General features: G+C 38.2%; 3 protein-coding genes across 7 annotated transcripts; 2 read left to right on the top strand and 1 right to left on the bottom strand.

The window, feature by feature from the left end:
* The first annotated feature begins 26 nt into the window (after positions 1–26).
* On the top strand, positions 27–2284 carry Syx7 (syntaxin 7). The gene is made up of 5 exons (XM_018032402.2): positions 27–135; positions 229–298; positions 374–548; positions 621–833; positions 905–2284. The coding sequence occupies exons 1-5, from the start codon at positions 27–29 to the stop codon at positions 1151–1153; spliced, it is 816 nt and encodes a 271-aa protein (XP_017887891.1). The 3' UTR covers positions 1154–2284.
* On the bottom strand, positions 2099–18946 carry Nf1 (neurofibromin 1). Of its 3 annotated transcripts, none has more exons than XM_018032395.1 (19): positions 18864–18946; positions 17705–18032; positions 17368–17586; positions 16600–17287; positions 16216–16486; positions 15762–16139; positions 15502–15688; positions 15171–15212; positions 14843–14916; positions 12709–14444; positions 9406–12638; positions 9182–9297; positions 8950–9066; positions 8670–8756; positions 8355–8557; positions 8071–8257; positions 7663–7928; positions 7405–7575; positions 2099–7232 (listed from the first exon to the last, which is right to left on the bottom strand). In XM_018032395.1, the coding sequence occupies exons 1-18, from the start codon at positions 18921–18923 to the stop codon at positions 7488–7490; spliced, it is 8280 nt and encodes a 2759-aa protein (XP_017887884.1). In that variant the 5' UTR covers positions 18924–18946; the 3' UTR covers positions 2099–7232; positions 7405–7487. The 3 variants fall into 3 exon arrangements, with proteins under 3 accessions (XP_017887884.1, XP_026673250.1, XP_026673251.1); XM_026817449.1 differs by having other exon boundaries at positions 8670–8729; XM_026817450.1 differs by lacking the exon at positions 15171–15212.
* Positions 18947–19069: 123 nt separating this feature from the next.
* LOC108629630 (putative RNA polymerase II subunit B1 CTD phosphatase RPAP2) lies at positions 19070–21499 on the top strand. Of its 3 annotated transcripts, none has more exons than XM_018032401.2 (7): positions 19070–19161; positions 19266–19468; positions 19532–19642; positions 19701–20753; positions 20812–20966; positions 21035–21205; positions 21260–21499. In XM_018032401.2, exons 3-7 carry the CDS (start codon positions 19538–19540, stop codon positions 21429–21431), a joined length of 1656 nt encoding a protein of 551 aa, XP_017887890.1. In that variant the 5' UTR covers positions 19070–19161; positions 19266–19468; positions 19532–19537; the 3' UTR covers positions 21432–21499. The 3 variants fall into 3 exon arrangements, with proteins under 3 accessions (XP_017887890.1, XP_017887888.1, XP_017887889.1); XM_018032399.2 differs by having other exon boundaries at positions 19528–19642; XM_018032400.2 differs by having other exon boundaries at positions 19077–19161; positions 19281–19468; positions 19528–19642.
* The last annotated feature ends 82 nt before the right edge of the window (positions 21500–21581 follow it).

The raw sequence follows: 21581 nt of genomic DNA, 5'->3' as shown, positions 1-21581 counted from the left end.
TTCGCTTAAATAACACACGAGTCAACATGGACGCCGGATTTTCGTCCTACCATAACGGTGGCCCTACGAGGGAACAAGACTTTGGCAGACTGTCGCAAACTATTGGGACGTCGATTTTGAAAATATCTCAAAATGGTAAGTACATGGATTCTCTGTAAACGAAGGAGATCAAGATTCAACTCGATAATTACTCATAAGTTAACATTCGTTTCAACTTGTGTTCGACAGTATCTTCCATGCAAAAGATGGTCAATCAATTGGGTAGTTCTACAGATTCTCAGGAGCTACGAAATCAATTGTAAGTCGTCATCGTTGCTGAATGTTTTATACGAATAAAGTACGATTACTATGCTCGCATGATATCCTCTTTCAGACACCAAATACAGCATTATACGAAACAACTTGCAAAAGATACTAGTGTACATCTTGCAGACTTAGCTGTGTTAGCTAATAATTCAGGTTCCACCAGCCCTGGGGAGCAGAGGCAACGTAAGATGCAAAGAGAACGCTTACAAGAAGAATTTACAAGCGCACTAAATGCTTTCCAAGTAAGCTTACGAATATACAATATATATGTAGGTCTATCTTTTATTTAATCACGTACGAATTTGATTTTTTAGGCAGTACAAAGGCTCGCAGCTTCCAAAGAGAAAGAAATGTTTAGAAGAGCAAAAGCGAGCGTGGGCATCGCACCGTTCGGCGAGAAGAAACAGGAGACGTTGATAGAACTGCAAGATAGTAAAACTCAGAAACAAATACAGCTACAACAAATGAAAGAGGAACAGAATCTGCGAATGCTGGAGAAGCAAGAAGCAAGCATAATAGAAATGGAGGTAATTCTTTTCAGTTCAATTCAATTACTCTTTGTCTGTCTCTATTACAATTGCGACGTTTATCTTTGCAGAAAGATATTAACGATATCAATAAAATCTTTAAAGATCTTGGTACAATAGTATACGACCAACGCGAAATGGTTGATTCCATAGAAGCCTCTGTCGAAAGGACTGAGGTGTCTGTAAACGAAGCTACGTCGCACGTCAGACAAGCAAGTATGTATCAAAACAAGCTGCGTAAGAAAAAGTGTATACTCGTTCTTATCGGAGCTATTATACTCTCTATACTGATTGGTATCATCGCTTGGCGAAGTTCATAAAATATTTTCCATCAACGAACGATACTCTCGTGTACGAGTAGTATGACGATAAAGACGTAGTTGCATATTAACTGCAAGGTACCGTACTTGATTGGTGTATTCTCCGAAACAAGCTCTTGATTTATTTATGAATCGCTTTATAAATACATGTGAAAGGATGTAGTATTATCAATGAAAATGAACACGGGGAAGGGAGAGAGCAGCTTGCATCGCATTATATCTTATTAATAACATTCTTATAATTGTGATAATAAATGGTGCAAGATCTATTTTACGAATAAGATGTGCAATGGCTAGTCTAAGACTGCCCAGTCCATTTGTACGTTTCATTACTCATTGTGTAATTTTAGCGCATAATACAAGTATGGAAAAAATGATATAAACGTAATTGTACGTACGCGTAGACCTATTAATTGGTATAGTCGTTATTAATATTCAACATGATTTACAAAGTATACTCAATGAGTATGAAGATTGATTTTAAGTGCATTTGCATCCGTGTCTCGCGTGAATTGTATGATGAATCAGTATGGGACGAATGTATTGATGTAATCTCTGTATAGTATGCAAGTTTCGAGCGTCCTATGAATATTATTCTTATCCATAAACATCGTGGTAATCAGGATATGTGAAACAGCAAAGTATATAAATGAAAAATCGTAATTTAAGACTAATATATTTAATATTGTTGATTTATTTTAATCGAAATGTAATAAAAGTATATGAAGCAAACTACTTACATCGGACTTGAGAAAAATAGTTATTTACGTAAAAAGTAATAGAAATTAATAATATTTGGAAAAGGTTTCAATAAATTTCACCCCTGAACATTTAACATTTTACGAAATAGATCGACGGACAATGTCAGGCACGTCGCTGTTTAGAAATAATTAAGAATTATTTTCTCAATTAATTTAAATCGGGTATATTTCAAGCTGACAGTAGTAATCGCAACAAATTTTATTAAATATATTATATAACCGTGGTACATATCTGATAGTATAGTTCTTACACTTTTAATAGACTTTTGTTTTTAGACCATAGTTCCTCGTAAACAAATGTAAGAAGCACCGTCGTTTTTTCTCTGCAATTTGTTTTACAATAACTAATAAACGAATTAACGTACGTGAAGATTTTCCTAGAACATCTAATCGCCTTCTGTTGAAAATTGCTTGAAACTCGACTAATGTCTGCGGTTTACTTTAGGATATTTTATTTGACAAAAGAATCGATTGTTCGTCGAATATATAATGCCTAATATTGATTAACATAAGGAGATTCTTCTTTACACGATTATCATCTGTTTCGTACAACTGTCTAAAGACTGAAATGTACGTACGCAGTGGTTGCAGAAAATATCTGCACAAATCTTTTTTACCAAATACTTAAAATCACATGAGTGTATGTACACAAGGAAGAAAGATGAACTGTGGTAATTTAATACTAATTAATCAATTGATACACGTTGGAAATTATTGTACAAATACTTTCTGCACTCTACTACTGTGTACATACATATTATGATTATGGGGTTACGATCCAAAAACTTTTTACCTAGGCGTAATAGACAATTGTTACGACGTAAAAGCTTATGTACATACATACATACAATATATGTATGCACTATGTACAAATGTGTTTATCATTTGCGTCGAGTGTTCTATTGCTCCAATGAATCTGCTTCACCCACTACATGTATATAGAGGATGTTCCATTTCGATCTTCATATTATTAGTATTTTATATTATTATAGATATATATCAAATTCCTGTTCAACAATTTAACAGAAACTGAAGAATGTTTAGGAATATACAGGTCAGTCGATAAAAAATGCTGCCGGGAATTATTTCACATTTATTAATCATGTTATAACACGCGTTGTATTAATTTTAGTTTCGAACAAGTTTTATTTCTATAAATCATCATTTATTTCTTCTAGTAAAATTAATGAATAATTATTAGAATTACAGACGACAGTTCTTATTGACTTACCCTGTATACGTATACGGTACATACATTTAATATGAATGATTAATATTACACAATCGTGAATGTTACAGTTATAAATATTCGTCGTTTCAAATCAATTACGAAATATAAAAGAATGTGCAAGATAAATGAAACACTCTATATACATTTAGCTATTGTTTGACAAAAAAAGTCATTGTTTTCTCTTTTCTCCTTCTCTCGACTATTTAATTATTCTAATAAAGTGTCCCCCTTATCTACCTGCGTGTACGCGCATTTTTTTTTCTTCTTAAATATCACGCATTTGGGTAGAGGAGGTCTGGTCTCGCTTTGTACTTTAATAAGTGATAGATAATAGAATCATTGGTGTTTTCATTTCGAGAACTCTTCGCTAACAAAATAGGTACGCAACGTCAGTTCCCAAGCAGAATGACGCGACAAAGAGAACAGAAATACTATTTACATATATCCCAACGTAAACGGGGTATCTAGGAATATTTTCAAAGTTGGGATGAGAGAATAAAATTAAAAAAATTTTCTAAGCTGTTATTCTTCTTGGGCGCTGAAGATTATGTTGGCTCGAGCAATCCTCTCAAAGAAGATGTAATGCTGGTCCAGAGCGTTTTTTTGTTTTAATTTTTATAATCATCAACCCCTTGCGATCATTCTTCAGCGATCATTTAGTATAGAAGAAACATTAAGTTTGAACCTAAAGGACTTAGTTTGATACGGTAAGTAAACAAATGTTTTTAATATTTAAACACGATATAAAAATATACGGAAGAACACGTATTGGCACATTCTTTAAAGTCGTGCAACTGTTTCAAAACTGGTCGATACTATTCGAGCTTTTACGAAAAATTAGAGAAACTAAATATTGTATCAACCGTTTCTAAAGAAGTTATGTGATTTTAAAAAGTGTGCCAATATTTTTGTGCGGTACCACACGGTGTGTTAGTTACAATGGGGACGCGCAAGGGGTTGAAAATTATGTATATATACTAAACATATCGCACGTATATTACAAAAGTGCCCTATAAAAAAATAAGAGAACTATGTAGGACTTCTACAGAAACAATTTAGGCGATAAAAGAATTCATTTTAAAGAGTAACGATCGAGCCATCTTCTTACTTTTTCATTTATTAGCTTTCAAACTATCTTTCTATCTTCTTGGTGTTATTTCCATTGAAGTACGATCGATGAATCTTTTCGCATTCAACATATTTACTCCTTCGTAGCTAAAAAAAATGTGCCTTTTGAAATACACGTGCGTGATATACGAGAGGTGAGTTCCGGAGCCTCTCAACAAAATTTTTATTAGAAAGCAAAACACGAATATTTGTGCGATCTCGCGCAAAACGCACATACACATACACGTATTTATACATACTCTCTACTGCTTACACAAACGAAACAATGCAATCACGCTTGAAAAATAATAAATACCGGAAAGTATCGATAATAATCCAAATGGTACTTATTTTAATCGCTTATCTCTATAGAACACTGGAGAGTGGGACCCGATTGACACAGCTGTTGAGTTTATTCATGCTTCTTAGGCGCTTTCTATCTCTTATTAGGTCATCCGAACGATCCTGTGCGATGATAAGTAAATGAGGACGGATAGATAAAATGCGCCCGCTACTGAGCGCAAACGTAATCGATACAAGGACACTGAATTTTTTATTGAAAACTATCTCAGTTGATAGAGAAAATCAAGATGAAAAAATCGCTTTTGATTCATCCCGAAATCTCCGTCTGTTCCGGAGATATAGGCTTCCAAAGTTTAGGCGTTTGGTTTTCCTGACACAGTGACCCAGTTCACGCGTAGCAAGTTGACTGTCTAGACCTGGACTAGACCGGTTGGCGGGGATTAGGGTAGGTCAACATGCGAGGACACTGCGGTGGCCAAAAAATTTGCATGACGATATCTCCGGAATCGAAAGTCGGATCGAGATGAATCAAACGGCATTGTAAAGAGAAAGCTTTTCCGCTTCGAATATCGGAGTTTGATCTGCTTATGCGTATTTATTGCAGAGTTATATCAAACTTTTACGTCCTTTTACTCTCTGTGCCATAATAACGGGAAGAACTCGTCACGACAGAATGGAACGAGCCAACTATGCCAATCCACTGTCACTATCCAGTATTGTATAGAGATCAATGTTTGCAATCTGATGAGCATAACTGAGTACAAATGATTATTTTCAGAGAAAGGAAAATCGCGTTCAGGATATTAATATATAATGGTAAAAATAATTATATCACCTAGCGTTTAAAATATTTTGGTGATTTTGCATTAAAGTTCACAGGTTGTTAACGAATATTTTTCACAGGCATACTCATCTCTCCTTCTTTCACTCTTTCTTTTTCTCTGTTATATGTATATGTCTTTATGTACGTAGAAAACTTCTTAATCCGTTCACATACATAAGCGTCTTGAACACTCCGCTCCCATAGAACTTCTTTCTTACAGATGATTGAAATAGTGTTTTACTAGAGCGTACATGTATCCACAATAACTTTCTCTTAAACATTTGTATCTCGTAGCCATATCATAACGCGACATTATACACGCTTTAGTTTAACTCGTTCATTTCCAATCTTTTGTCGTAATCAAGTCTAATCTGTCACAATATACACATACGCACAATAATTCGCAGTGAAAATCGTCCAGTTTTTCGAAGTTCTGTAATAGAGTAAATATTGTTGACTGAAACTGAGTTAGAGAGAGATTTTAGTTCTATGTACACATGTACGTATAGGACTCCTCATACACGATGCTACACATTCTGTGATCAGCCTGATTGCAGTAGGATCGTTTCGAATAGGAATGTTGGAATTTCATAATGTATATTGGTGTTAAATGCTAATATTGAATTATGTAATAAATGCTGAAAAATATTCGAATAGCGAAATAAGAACTCGTACAAACTATATTATTCATTTCTTTTGTGCCATCATTTAGATGATTCGTTTTATGACGTCATTAGAACGATTGAGATTAAAATTCAGTGATACGATTCGAAAATGATTGTTCCGATTATTAAATGACTTTTGCCGATGCACAACCGCATGATTTTCACTGTGAACGACTGCCCACGTAACGTTTCTTTCCCTATACACGTATCAACGAAAGATAAACTCGTTACAATTTCTCATATAATAATTAACGGAAAAATTATAGACATCCTTGATAAACTATCATATCATCTTCTTTCATAAATAGACCTTTTTTATATTCTGGTAACACGAGGCTATACATACATATTTAAAGTTTGTTTTTCAATATATCGGAAATAGAAAACGGATTCCCTCTCTACGGAATATACTATAAAAAATATTAATTTGCACAAAGGAACAAAGATACCCGCGTGCACGAATTGTATACAGTGTGGGACATTTACGTTCCCTATAAATAAATGTTAATTAAGTAAACGAACGAAATACTAATAATATTAAGATTGTATGGCTTTAAAAAAAATGTTTATACTACTACGTGCCAGATTTTGTTTTTCGAACCTTCTTTTTAAATGAGAAAACAATGAAGCGTTTCTATTAAAATGTCTCACTCTGTACGATGTTAATTATACCATGTAATGTTCTCGCGAAACTCTAAATTATCATGTAGTGTAGAGTATGTACGTACAGAAAACATGTAAACGAAAAATGTAAAAAGTGTTTAAAAAATTGTACATACGTTTAAGAATATCGTTGCTCGTAGATGTACATATAAAATAACATTTGGTGTATTAAAACATCTGTTGCTCGACGCTACTGTGCGAACTGAACGCTTCAAACATATACTCACATATGAGAATTATTTTAATAACCGAATAACGAAATGCCAGGTCATTTCATTAGGTTTATGCATCATCTTGTGGCATATTATTTTAATGAAAAAAGGAAACAATCTCTATACTCAAAGATTCATAAAAAATGACCCGACATAAATTAAAAAATATTTTAACAAAAACGTACTCGCATTTAATTTCCATTCTCCAGCGGGATTGTGGTATTACGACGTCGTGTCAACGTGAAGTGGACGGCATCGGATTAAACTGATTCGACATGTTGCAGCAATAACACGGTGCCAGAATTTTTGCGTGGCTGAAAATGGAAACGAACGAAATTATAGGTAAGCGAAGATATCCAATCAACAAATTTTGTCTCTCTATCAGTCCATATTATAGTTTGAGAAAAAATTACTCTCCTAATAAATGACATTAAAATGGATTAAGTTACGCTTCTCTATTTTATCGTTACTTTATCGAAGACTTACCTCAATTGTCTTTGCAATTTTCGACCGACTCGTCGCTTTCGCCCATGTTTACCGCACTGTCTTTTAAATTCGTATATTAATCGCTAAGGTTGTGAACTATTACTACTGCTGGTATTCTCTCCTTGGCTCACCGAATCGAACGAAACATTTCCTCTGCTATCAATGCTGTGACTGAAAATAAATAAATGATACTCCTTCCTTATTCTTGTTCTTTCTTTCTCAATGTTCAATAGTTCTTTATAGTCCGAAACAACTCACTCTCTAGTAACGAATAAAGTACTCCTTGAAATTTCGTCTGTCCGTTCAGCACGTGTCCCCGTTTGATCGATCGTGTGATAGACCGATGGTTTATTCTTCTGCGCGGTCTCCGATTGATGATGACAGTCACCGGGTCGTTTGCATCTATTATCGCTTGGTATCTCGTTAATAGTGGAGTTCTCCGGCTCATCCACTGGCAAACACGTTTCGACCATCGCTTCCAAGCAGTTAACAAACAACTGTGCACTCTCCGCTGTGCAATTCGACTGGAAATATTAATATTATACTCGCTACGAACAATGAACACTAATTTGAATGTGCACAGATATTTTACACCGATATTTGTTTCGTTATACATGTTAGTATTAATTGTATTAAAACACAATTATCCTCAAGGAATGTACTTACATTCGTATAGGGCCCGGCGAATCTCCACAATCCCCCGAAACCGCAACTTTGTAAGTAATGTAACTGCTGTTGATTCGTGTCTTCGCACGCGATCATGTTCTGTATGATTGCCTGCACGGAATTTAATATTCCTTGATCGTGACAATTAGACAATACGCTATTGATTTGCGCATCGAGCAAATTGTGACTGAAAGAAACAAAAAAGGAAATCAGCATTGTTATGTTGCATATCAGCATTGTTATATTGCAAATCAGCATTGAAAACTTTCGAGTAGAGAACTTACATGACTGGAAAAACCTTCGGAAAGACAACGGATGCTTCAGCGAGATACTCGTAAAGTATCCGTTGCTCGTTTTCGTCGGTTGTATTTTTGACCAGAGTGACTAACACGGTTAAAACCAGAGTCTGGGTCGAGAAATCGGTGAGCACTTCCGGATCGAGCAACACGTTGTTCTCGTTGCTGACGCTGACCCTCGCGCTCCGATTCTATACACATCATTAACTTAATACATAATTCGAAATAATTAATTTATTGAGAAACAAAAATAGAATGTATACTATATCGTAACATTACATTTGATAAAGCAGTGCTATGTACCTTTGGTTCAGCTTCCTCGTTCGGTTTCGTTTCCTTTGCAGTTGGTACAGAAAAGGATCGCTGGGTTTTAAATAAAATCCGTCCAGTCTTGTTAAAGACGTGTAGAGGTAGTTGTCGAAGGATTATATGCACATAACAGGAGCCACAAGAACAAAGTAATATTATTTTAATATTAAAAAGTCTCTTTTCGCTTCTACCAAGCTTAGATCAATTGATAATTAAAAATTCTATTATCAATGTATACTACTATTATTCTATAGACGTAATGATAACAAAGTACCTGATGAGTGGAAAATTGTTTCTGTTGTCTCGCTTGAGTGAGAGCGGACTGGTCGAGGAGATCACACGATTTTTGTCTGCGATTAGTTGGATTACCGGACATCGCGGTCGAAGTATCCTACATGTAATATTTAAGAAATTATATTCCTAGTTTCTTGTTTTTTGAAATCATAAAGAGACATCCTGTATGCATATAAAGTATACGTGCACATTATACACGTAAAGATATTTACCGTATTGTGCGGAAGTAAAAGATCGAGGCAATCCGTGATGCCAGGTTCCACGTTTTTAGTAATGGCATGTCTGATGTGGCATCGACTTCTCACTTCCTCCGATACAGATACCAACGCTAGTAGGACACAGTTATTAACTTGTAATTTTCTTTAACAATTTTCTGTATTCTAAACGTTGAATAAAAATGTTCAATACTATTATCGAATGAGTATATCATGATTACCAGATAGATAAGCGACGCTTTCCGGTGTCACCTCGAATTTGTCCCGCCTGAATGGTTTAGCAACGATGCCCAACAACATGGTCAGTACCCTAGCTGTTCTCGTAACGGTGGTAGGCGTCGGGTGTCTGTACCCTTTCAAAAGATGACCGACCAGGGCGAAATGAAAGTTAGATTTGAACGATAATCCCACCGCATGATCTAATTGCTTGAAATGCCACTCCAAAGGCTCGCGCGTCGACATCATAACGTCTTCCAAATTCTTCTCATCGAAAGTCCCTTGCGAATCTAACGTGTGTAGATTTTGTTCAAGAAGCGCGAGGCCGCACGCGTACAGAGACGCTTCATCCAACTGAAGGATAGACGTAGCGACCCAAAATAAATATCGATGTATAGGGGATTCAGGTCTGAGCAACGGCTGCAATCTCGTTAGGCACATAATAATCGCCTCGAGCAGAGTGATATCATTGAGACTCTCTAGAGCTTTGACTAGTATCCTCAGTAACTGTTTCATGTCCTGATCGGTGATACTTTTGCTGATACATCCGAAAACGATCAGCGCCCTCGGTTGTAACGCCGGATTGAAACAAAACGCAAAGTTCTTTGCCAACGAGGTCCATGTCTTTAGCCAGTGGCAGTGTGGAATGTCTCGCATGCACGCCTCCATGATCTCCAACAGGGCGTCGGTGATAATTTCTAAACTGGTTAAGGAGAGCCTCTCCTTGTCGTGGGTACCGGTGACAGTTCGCTCGTTGCTAAACCACTTCTCATTCGAGTGTCTATAGCTAGACCTAAATGCCGTGCCCGCGGCAGATTTCACTTTACTAATTCCAAAGAGGAGGTAGAACTTGGGCAACGAAAATTCGTCTAGGCTCATTCGTAATATCCGGTAAGTATCTTCGGAGAACGATGGCGAGCTGCAGGTACAAAGCGAGTGAATACTGTTAATGACTAACCCGTGGGTCGATGCGCGCATACTCAGACTACCGGAGCAGACCAGGAATGTGACAGTGTGGAACAAGTATGGTAAGTGTTTGCCGACGTCCAGACAATTGTTGAAAGACAACATCAGAAGGTATCTCGCCAGGATGGCGATATCGTCCCACCTCGTATGCTGTTCCAGTAGCGGCGTCGGCGAAGTGCAGGTCTTATCCACTACCCGACATAGTCTCCCTATAACTTTCTTCGCTACGAGCTGCACGTTTCCAGACGCTAGGGCAACCGCGGTATCAGCCATTATGTCGATCGTTGGCGAGCCTAATCCAAAGCTAACGCTACGTTGAATGAAATTATCCAAAACCGTATCTATCAATTCAGGAAGCCCACCGATGGTGCTCCATATCTTTGCCTGGATGCTCGGGTACATTTCGACTTCCTCGATAGTCAGTGTAATCAGTTTTTCCAAGATTTTCGTCACTTGTTTCTGCCGTTTACCACCCTCGTCGTTCGGCTTGTAGAATCGTACGAGATTGTTCAACCACGGTGTCATGTACTCTAAACATAGATGTTTCAGTTCGATGCTAGACAGCCTGAAGCCCTGTATACACTCTTCTAGGAACTCTAGCGTTAGATGAGGGTCGTTTGCAGCTAGCGTCTCGCTCAAGTGTTTGATAAATATGGTGTTGTTCGAAGGTATGCACAGTCCAGAAGTTTCTAACAACTGGCCCTCGATTTTCAGGTCAAAAGTCGCGGTAAGAGCACACAGCTGATTATACGCCGCGGTTCTCAAATTCGGGTCCGAGCTGCCGAGATTTAACAACGCCATGTTCAGCAACGTTCCGGGCACGTCCTTCGGTCTTATTTTTGGATGAACAGACACGGACTCCGGTTGCGACAGCTCCCACCGGTTTCTAATGTGAAGTATCGCTTGCACGATGATATCGCAGTCGTTGTGAATGAACGTCAACGGACCAGTCTCGTTCGATATGGTCAGTGTGAACTGATTGTCATCCACCAGACATACCTCCTCTATTTCGGATGCGTAGTAAACATCGTTCAATAGAACGGAGTGCGACAATACTTTGCATTTCTCCGCCGACGTTATTTGTATCGCGGTGGGTCCAACTTTCACGGACACCTTCGTGTCCTTGTGAGAGAGCTTCAATGCCCCGTTGAACACCTTCAGATCCTCGTCCAGAGACAACGTCGCGCCTGGTAATTTTTGCTGATCGATGTCGATCACGTCGTTTAAACGACCCGGACCGTCGACGAACACCACTTGCCGGTTACCCTTTAAAGATGCCAGGATCCGATCGTGAAACTTTGTGTATTCTCTCACCCAACTGTTGCAATTATAGATATAAGCGGCGTGAATATTCTCGTAGGCAACTTTCGGTAACACGCAGAACCATTTCTGGAGGAACTCGGTACGGAAACGGTTGTCCGAACACGTATGGGTGAAATCGACGACTAGCTCGAATGGTGAATGGCAAAACGGCTTTAATGTTAAAATAACATGATATATTAGCAGATCTCCGTTCGTATCACCGATTTTGTAACGTCTGGCAATGTAGTAAAACACCGGATATCCCTCTTTACTGGTTCCTGCCTGATAGAAAATATTCAGATTCTTGATACTTTTGAACTCCTCATTTTCGTGCATGTTATGTTTAACCATGACTTCCTCGAAGTGAGTCGAGGACATGTCGATGTTCGACCATCGAGCGTACGACGAAGTGAACAGCAGGTGGGAATCGATAGGCTTGTGTTCCGGCGGACCAAGATAAGCTAGTAACGTGGCCATCTTGTCAAACGGTCTCCTGCCTACCGCCTTGTGGTCCCTGCTGCTGCTAAGGTAGTCTCCGATACGTTCTTGATGATTCCACAACAACCGGTGTAAAGCTAGAACGTTCGCGTCGGAAACGAATGACATCGGATGGTTTGCTTGATCTACCGTTTCGGAGTCGGAGGCTATTTGTATGAAGAATCGACGGCCACTCTCGAAATGAGCTCGCAGGAAGTCGTTGAACGGTAGCATGTGTTGCTCCTTACTGAATTCCACGTGGTTTGCGATATTCTGTAGAATCTTAGACATCAGCATTAGGCCGCGTTTAATGTGCGGTGGTACGGGTTTATTCACGATACCCATTTCTTGTGGTGAGACAATCGCGGGGTTGATAAATCGTAGGAATATCACTGTGCCCACGGCCCCAATATTGTTCTGAGGACATTGAGGGAATCGTTTGCTAAGCACTTGATAGAGACAGTGACACATCGATCGCAACTGCGGTGGAAATCTGGAAAAGATAATAAATGAACATTAACTGTTAACGTTCACATTTGCAATAGAATTATTGAATCACTCACTGATCGGCTGACGATATAATGGCATCGAACACTTTCTGCGTCAATGCGATTAAATTACGTCCATTCTGTTCAATATCTTCGTTGCCATCTATCTTCGCGCTGTCTACTTCGAAGCCAGTAGTAGGATCATCCAACAAAGGTGTGATTAACGGTTCTAATAAATTTTGCAGATAACTCGCGCCGTAGATCTTGAAGCAAAACGCCATGATCTTGCTGCCTAAGCTATTGCCGCGGAACAGTGTTTGCATGCAATCCGAGACCTCGACCTCGCGGTAAAACATGTTCCACAAGAGAGAAGACAGTAAATGTTTTGCGTCAAACAGAGTGACGAAAACTCGCGCTAACTCGTCCATCTGATTCGTTGTGACAACGTTGGCCAGGGCCATCGCGATAGGCAGCTCTCCCTTGTCGCTGATCATAGTAACGAGTTGAACCAGTTGCTCGAATCTATCAGCTAACACTGTTTCCGCCAGAGTATCGAATTCCGTTCCTTGTTGAAGTATTTTCGTGAGGACTTCCATGAATGCTGCACGCGTTTGGAGATCCGGATTGTAACCCAAGCTCAAGGAATGCATTAAACCGCTGTCGATGTTCGCGCTGAGAAGATTGCTCATGGCTTGTATGGTCGCATTTCTTAACGTTGATAATTTACTGCTAGTTAATTGCGGTTGCTGTGAAACTATGTCCTTGTCTTCGCTGGCCGCCTCGTTACAGTCATTTAACAGGTTCATGAACAGAGTGAAATACTTCAAGAACAATTGAGATTTTGCTTCCATCAAATCGCCCCGATCTGATTCCTCGGGTTGAAGCGGTAGACCGCGTAACAGCGCACCGACTGCTTCCATACATGCTTGATCCAAATCTCGTGTGTAAACAGCGATGTCTCCAGTGGTCGAGGGAGCTATCTGATGAGTAGCACCCATCACCCAATCAGTCAAATATTCGACGAGCTTGTTACGAAATTTCATCTCTTGTCGAAAAGCCAAATCGTCTCGTCGCTTCATCATAGCTTCTACCAATTGACACAATTTCGTTTTGATGTGAACAGAGTGCTTGGTCATATCCAGATGCCTAACGTATCTGACAATCGCTAACATCATTCCTTCTATACTGGTCATTCCAAGATACTCCGAAGGTTGATCCGTTTTTGAATCGAGAATATTTTTCATTATGAATATTATGTGCTCGACGAACTGGGTGTTAACGTCCATCACTATGACCTGTCCCTGCTGATTGAAGAACTTCTCTACGATGCTTTTTATCTGGTCGAACAATATCGGATACAACGCTGGACTCATCTCGTGGCCGACCAGCTCTTTTACGTGTTTCTGTATTTGATTCCCGAACTTTTCATTGTTACAAATTAACAAACGCAGCAAGCTATACACGAACTGAGTGCAGTACTGTACTTCCTGACTCGGATTCGACAAACAGGGTGTAGGTTCTTGTTGCTTCGAGCTTTTCTTAGCTTCTGGATTCAGCGGTATCCCGGACAGCGGCCTGTTCGGCGAACGCTTTTGCAAACACACACCGCCTAATGCGCAGAGGAATCCTGTCATGTTCGCCCACTCGTTGATCTGTTCCTCTAATTCGTGTTCCGAATTCTGCTGTGATGCCCTCCGTTTTCCGGTGCTACGATGAAAAGATTCCATTTGTCCGTCCTCCGTCCGAGTCTTTGGATAATTCACCAGCTGTCGGCACGTGACCTCCCAATTTCTGAACGTTTCCTCCCAAGCCTATAAGACACAGACAAAAACAACTTTTAGACATTTATTAGCTTTATTCATTTCTTATCGGAGAACGAAAATGTTTAATATAAAGTTTGATGTTTAATAAAAAATATAAGACACAAAATAATAATATTAATACTGAAAGGTGCTCCAGAGGGAAAGAAGAATCACCAGGTTTTTTTCCAAAACACTGTTGAAATGACACGTAACACTGTTGAGACTTTGAATGATAAAACAATGGTTATCGGAAAAGAGGAAATGGCAATATTAATTCTCTTTTATAATTATAGCTTAAATGAATAACTCATGAGATGAGTAAAGAAAATAATAATTGCTCATAATTAAGCTATTTTGCAGTAAACGGCACAAGATAGAATTATTAGTATATATATATGTATACATACAGGTTGTACGCCATTTACACAGTGTTCTATCTTCCTCAACAAGGCCATAATTCTTTTTTGTAATGCGGCACGTCCTAAAAAGTATATAATATGCTCGCTGAATTACGTTAACGTTATTCGTTAGTTCAGACTGGGATCAGACGATCGTCGAAATGATGAAGCTTCATATGTCACCTCTCGTTGTGCCAATTAAAAGCAACGAGAAACGACATAAAAAGGTCTCTTATTTCGATACTCGCATAATCCCAGGTTTATGTTTTTCTCTTTTCTTTCTAACAATTAAAATGTTCATTTTTTCTATACTTATTTAATTTTCAACGACACTTACCATAATAGTGATCGTGATAGCATATCTTACTTTCCCCGCTGGCTGTTATGGTAACAAGATCTTTAATACTCTATTGCAGCCACATAACGGTTATACTGATCAAAATACAAGTTGAATTCAAAAATTCATGAACGAATGTTTGAATTCGCGTAATAATCATTTTTTTCAGCAGATACCCGAATCGAGATGTTAGTATTCGTAGCATCGCCTCGCCATTAAAAGTTGTTACCGTGTCCCTTGTTTCTCGATTCGAATTTCTGCTGGTAAATTTGGAAAAGGAATACATTTTACAAGAAGAATGATAAAAGATAATATTGCGAATTGAACACACCAGTGATTAACACAGTGGAAGCTTGTGCCAATTCAAGATACAAATGATAATTTGGTAACAGACATGTCACCGCTACCTCGTCGCTACCACATCGAATTTCCGCTTCCTCGCAGAGCAAAGCGAAACAAGACATTGATACTAACACAGCCTCCATGTTTATGCTCCACAAATACATGAAAAATACGACCTAGAATGTAAAGACAGGCATTACATTACTTGTAATTTCACAATTTACATGATAAAATAAAATTTGTACGAACCTCGAGTTTAATATGCGCCTGTTTGCAAACGGCGATCTGGCTGCCGACATTGGCGTAGTCCTTGTTCTGCATGAGAAACGAGTTCCTGCAGATCAGTATCTCCTTGAGCCATTTCAATATACAAGTGTAGTTTACGATCTGATGTTGAATCAATTTTTGCGAGATCGAGAATAGAACTTGAGAGCTAACATCCCAGAACGTGTTCATCGGTGCCTCTGGGTTCCACGACTTTATTTTGTCCGGATGATGCAGTACTAATAACGCTTCCATCGCCTCGTAAGCGATGTCTGTCATCGACGGTTGATGAATTAAAGATACCAGGCCGTTGATCAATTCTAGTGTCGAGCTTTGAATCTCATGACCTGCTTTCCCTTGATTCTGTAATAAAAATGTCCAAAGATATATATTGTGCAACGAGCGTATAATAAAAATAGTGTATCTATGAAGTACTCACGTGCAGGAGTAACATGGGATCAGCGTGAATAAGTTTAACCATCCAAAGTAGTAGATTTCTGTAACTGGATATCTCCTCGCCGCGGTCCCTGTACTTATTTTGCTCTTTCCCCTTGAGCGTTAAACTTTGTATCATACGCAACGGCGTGTGTGATATGTAACTCTGTGTGACTTTGTTCAAAATATCAGTGAACATGTTTCTAAGTTCCGCGCTGCGAGAATAGAGAAGATCTATCTGAGGCCACCATGGCAGTCTTGGTTGAGTTACAATTCTGAAAGAAGTATATAAATTTAATGATTTCTATTCAGTATCAATACTAAGTATTTATATCAAATAGAAATGATTATTTATCAATATTGACAATCGTGACTGTCATCCTCTTACTTGTATAACGAGCTGACCAAGACGAACTGATATATCGTCGGATGATTAAGGTTCAAGCAAACTTTAAGTACTTCGTTGTTCTGCGGTTTGATGCGAAAGAAACTGACAAAAGAGTCTATCATTAGGTCGATGTCTTGAGCAACGTAGCTCTGGCCACGCGAGAACACTTTTCCAGGATTGAAGAGTAGTGCCATCAGATCGTTCATAACGTGCTGAACGAGGGTGAATATAACGTTGTTCGAATCGAGGTTGTTCACGTAGGTCGACGCTTTGCAAAGTTTTATACAGGTGACGGCAGCCGCTTCCATTAACTGTTTACTAGAACTACCGTGCATCCCTAGGCCACGTTTCACGCTGTCGATGAACTGTTTCTTCTTCGAGTGCCGCGGCGAGCATCCAGCACCGAAGTCAGCCTTTACTATTTCCTCCAGTATTTTCGGCGATAGTATCAGAAGCATCATTTGCAGAGGCCATACGGTCGCGGCTCGCCCTTTTTTATTATCAGCGAACGTATCAAGAGTATCAAACAGCTCCTCGCAAGCCTTCCCTAATTCCTCGTTCGGTTTCTTCTGGAGGTCTGCGAATTCATGTGAATAAGTATCCATCCAGTTCCATATAGCCTTCTCCAACGAGTTCATTAGAGCTACGTGCGCCGACTTTTTCAGTTGTTTGAACTTCTGAATCGCTTCTGCAATTAATTATTGTAAGTTCTATGATGAAGCTGATCGTATTAAATATTCAATCGCTCGTAGTAAGACAAATGATTACCATTTAAAAGTTTCGTTAGCCTGCACAAGTCAACGTTAATATGTTGGATCAATTCGATGTCGCTATAATCGGCGTTTTCATCTCCGGATTTCGCCAGTTCTTGAAGCTTTGTTGATATTCTGTTGAATACAGCATTGAAAAAATTCAAGCTAAGGGCAAACAAAACTTTGCTTGCCAAGTTTTTTAGGTGAGCATTCTGAGGACTGTCATTTGGTATATCTAAAAAGACAGCATGTTAAATTATAATAACGATCTATGCACGATTGTGCATACAGTAAAACGATGGTTGCGTCTAATGCTTTTCAGCACAGTGTTTGTCCATCCAGGATTCGCTTACCTATGAACTGACAGATTTCTTTGAGTAGGAACTTAACGTTCATAGCCTCGTCGAACTTTGCAGTGTCTTTCGGTTGATTCGCGAGGCATTTTTCTAATGTATCCAGAATGATAATAATGGACTCGTAACAGTGTCGATCTTGTTCTGTGCTGTGGAATATCCGTTGACCACCGGTGAAAGGAACGAGTTCGTTCACGCCTTGTAATATCTTCGTTAGGCTTGATATTACAAGTGAGAAACGATATCGAGAGATTTGTATTAGGCAATTCTTGTTTCTCTCCTCGTTCATACGGGAATGAGTGGTCTGGGGACCACACCGACACGGCAACTGAATATTTTAAAACATTCATTATTAATACTGAATATTCTAGTCGAATATCAGTATTTAAAACTAATACTGGATGTTTCTACAGCATCCTTATAGCAGTTAATCTCAGTTAAACAGTTCAATATTAGCGTGTAGTAAGTTATGTTGTATATAAGTACTAACAGACATCCGATGAAAGTCATCCGATTTGTAATCAATCATTTGTGTACCTTTCAACAATCGATTGTCTGAATGAAATCGGACCTTCTTACTTTTTTAATTAAGCAAGCTTTATATTTTTCAAATAATTCTGATTCGGATATCACTTATTGATCTTTAATTTTTTCTTAAAAGATCGCTGTGATAGGAGATCGAATTTCTTTGCTCCAAGTTTCAATTGGCCAGATAAATTATTAAGGACAAAATACGGCAATAATAATTCGAAATATGCAGCTCAGAGGCAATAAAGAATTTCGGAAAAGTGTCGCAAGATGACATCATTTTATTCGTAATGATAGTAGATGACATTATTTAGATAATCTTAGTAGAAAATTTAACGGTTTTAACGTGACCGTTTATTCAAAATTCCCTAATGTTAACTACCATTTTTTCAACATAGTGTATGGAAATGAATGGGAACCGCGAACGAAAGGATGAACGAATCTTCAGGAACCGATTATTAATCTACGAAGTGTTGAACAGGAAATAGAACGAGACAGAATCGAAGGTACGGATGAAGCGTAGGGATGAGAGGAAGCGTACAGGAGAAAGATGAATGAGGAAGAGAGAGGGAGGCATGGAACGGATTTCGTGGGTGGGCCGTGGAAGCTCGGGTAACATATATTTCTCTACCTGTTCCTCGAAACGCGTGATCAGCAAATTCGCCCATTCTTCCGGCTTTTGTGTGCCCATCGCCGTTCGAGGTTCAGTCACGAGCCGTCATCACGTACGACGATTCACCAGTTCACTGTGAAAGCTCGACATCGGTGCGGCGACATTTATAAACGTCGACTGGCCACCGCTGACATCTGCTGACATCTAAGGACGAGGACCTGACGAAGACCAACGAGGACTGACGAGGACCACCAGACGAGGACTCAAGCTGCAAGCTTGCTCAAGCTCTAGGCCACAAAGGATCCTCTTTATAGAGGTGAAACTTTTAAGCTCTGAGCTTTCTGGAATACAATCTCCAATCCGCGCACGCGTTAACTTTTAAATTATACGAATCAACTCGTCCCCATTTTCAACATCTAGGAATTTCGATCACAGGAAGCCAACTTCGGGATCTGTCGGATCGGGATGTCGGGGATCTTACCGCTGCGTACCGCCTGGCGCTCGTGTATTATTAACATTTAGATTTTCATTGTAAAACAATCGGAAATAAATTGTTATCTAATGATGGCCTCGTATTCGAAAAAGGAAATGCTTGAACAGAAAAAAGTGAAGAAGAAACTGAGGTGAGATGTCTTTAATTTCTCTTTTATTCATTATTTAATTTCTTGTATTTTTGTTTAAGCAAGGCACAGATGCAGTTAGCAATAATTAAGAAGAAACAGTGCGATGCTAAAGCTCTCGCGATTGTAGAGCAGTTATTAGAACCCGAAGTGGATTCCCAATGGCTTTTAAGCAATGTAAGCACCTATTTCATTGTCATTTAAATACCGTTACATTTATTTTGTATTTTTGTAGTTAAAATATATTAACAAAAGTCACATGGAAGATGTGATCGAAGAAAGAGCTATAATTAAATTGTGTGGCTATGTGCTATGTAATAATCCACTGACAAAAGTGATCAATCAACAATATCATATATCGACCAAGAAAAATAAAGTATATGATGTATCGTTACGGAAAAACTTTTGTAGTTCAAGTTGTTTTGGTGCTTGCAAATATCTTTTGGAACAAATGCTGACAAGCCCCTTGTGGCTAAGAGAAAAAGAAGAGATTCCAGAATTTAAAATACTGTTAGCTCCAGATAAATTAAGAAGTGCTCCTGGTGATGAAATTGACGTGAGAGACATAAGCACTGTAGATCCTGATGTAAAAAATGATGATGAGCAAGATGAAACAATTATTAAAGACCCAGTGAATGTTCGTACAGTAATTAACGCACATGGAATAGGAACAGTGGAAGAAAATGTCCAACCAAATCCAGGAAGGAAATTTGATATTAGTGAGCAGTATTCAAATAACTTTGAGGAACAATGTAAAGATATGGAAGATCCATGCACCCATATAAATGAAAAGAATAATCTTGATACAGAGTTTAATACACAAGACAGCACTCCAAACATTCGAAATGTAGAGAGTGCAAATAATAGCACAACTTCAAAAGATATAGGAAACAAGGAACAAATTGGATCAGCAATTGAAGAAGACACTATTAGCAATAAAGATTCTGTAGAAAAAATAAATCAAAGTAAACAGAAGAAACATAAAAAGAATTTAGTTAAAGATGCAGAACCAACAGAATTTTATAATCTTGCAACACGCATTGAAGTAAGTGCAAGGGAATGGATTACCGAAGACACCATTTGTTTATTGTCGGGAAAGGAAGATGATAAAACTCGGTTATTAGAAAATATAATTCAACAGGACAGATATTTGCATTTGTGTAAAAGATTAAATAAATTACAACTGGAAGATGAGAAGGATGATAATATAAATCTAACTATGAATAGTTTAAAACCATTGCCAGATTTATCTGCTCTTCAAGAAGAAGGAAAGAAAATTGAATTAAAAGTAAGTATTATTTAACAAAATTAAATGATGGATCTCTGATAAAATTATTACTCTTCAGGTACAATCATTTTATAAGGGCAGTACGGTTATAGATAATCGTAGTAGTACAGAAACTAAAGAACAAGATAATTTTACTCCAGTATTACCTTTGATAGATGCACATGCACCCAAAGCGATTAGACGTCGAATATTTTTAGATAAACTTAACCGAATGTAAGCCTTCCATGTTTATTCCAAATTTTTGCTATGGCAGAAATATTAATATAATCTTTATCTCGTAGATTACCTGATCTGTTACGTATGCTATCTAGTAACAGATTACCTCAATATGTATACAACAGTGAAAAGAGTACTTTGATCAAAGCGTTAGTTAATACTTTCTCATTATCCGCTGCGAATATCGTCTTTAAAACGGCCGAATGGACTCTCGTGGGTCTTATCATTATCAAAATGTAAGTACTACAGAATAAATTAAATGAATATACTCTAAATGAACATCGTTCCAGGTTGAGCTTGATGGATCCTCAGTTGAAAACTGTATTATCAACGAAACAGGCATCATTGTACATATCAATGATTTTGATGTCTTATAAACTAGACCCAAATTATCTAGATAGATTAGTGATGGAACTGATCGGCGGTACAGAAACATCGAGTACAGATAATTTCGTGATTTAACTTTTATGTTACATTGTGGAAAACATGCTTTCATATTTATTGTAAATGAATACAAGATACAAAACATATTTTTGTATATCTTTTTAAAGTTAATATTAAATAGGAAATAGATTCGTGCTGGAGATTGTAGTTAAATTTACTGATATCGTG

Source organism: Ceratina calcarata, unplaced genomic scaffold (assembly GCF_001652005.2).
Source record: "Ceratina calcarata isolate Rehan_Ccalc_2016 unplaced genomic scaffold, ASM165200v1 scaffold579.2, whole genome shotgun sequence".
NCBI classification, from domain to species: Eukaryota; Metazoa; Arthropoda; class Insecta; order Hymenoptera; family Apidae; genus Ceratina; species Ceratina calcarata.
Note: the sequence above shows the minus strand (reverse complement) of the source record. Positions and strands in the feature narration are given on the sequence as shown.

Bases quoted from the DNA above. Each gene is read 5' to 3' on its own strand.
- Syx7 (XM_018032402.2), top strand. From the start codon at position 27: ATGGACGCCGGATTTTCGTCCTACCATAACGGTGGCCCTACGAGGGAA. The intron at 549-620 runs GTAAGCTTACGA...TTGATTTTTTAG, and splicing joins GCGCACTAAATGCTTTCCAA to GCAGTACAAAGGCTCGCAGC. The intron at 834-904 runs GTAATTCTTTTC...TTATCTTTGCAG, and splicing joins CAAGCATAATAGAAATGGAG to AAAGATATTAACGATATCAA.
- LOC108629630 (XM_018032399.2), top strand. From the start codon at position 19,407: ATGATGGCCTCGTATTCGAAAAAGGAAATGCTTGAACAGAAAAAAGTG. The intron at 20,967-21,034 runs GTAAGCCTTCCA...TTTATCTCGTAG, and splicing joins TTAGATAAACTTAACCGAAT to ATTACCTGATCTGTTACGTA. The intron at 21,206-21,259 runs GTAAGTACTACA...ACATCGTTCCAG, and splicing joins GGTCTTATCATTATCAAAAT to GTTGAGCTTGATGGATCCTC.
- Nf1 (XM_018032395.1), bottom strand. From the start codon at position 18,923: ATGGGCACACAAAAGCCGGAAGAATGGGCGAATTTGCTGATCACGCGT. The intron at 14,917-15,170 runs GTAAGTGTCGTT...TATACTTTTTAG, and splicing joins CTATCACGATCACTATTATG to GACGTGCCGCATTACAAAAA. The intron at 8,757-8,949 runs GTACTTTGTTAT...GTCTTTAACAAG, and splicing joins AACAATTTTCCACTCATCAG to ACTGGACGGATTTTATTTAA.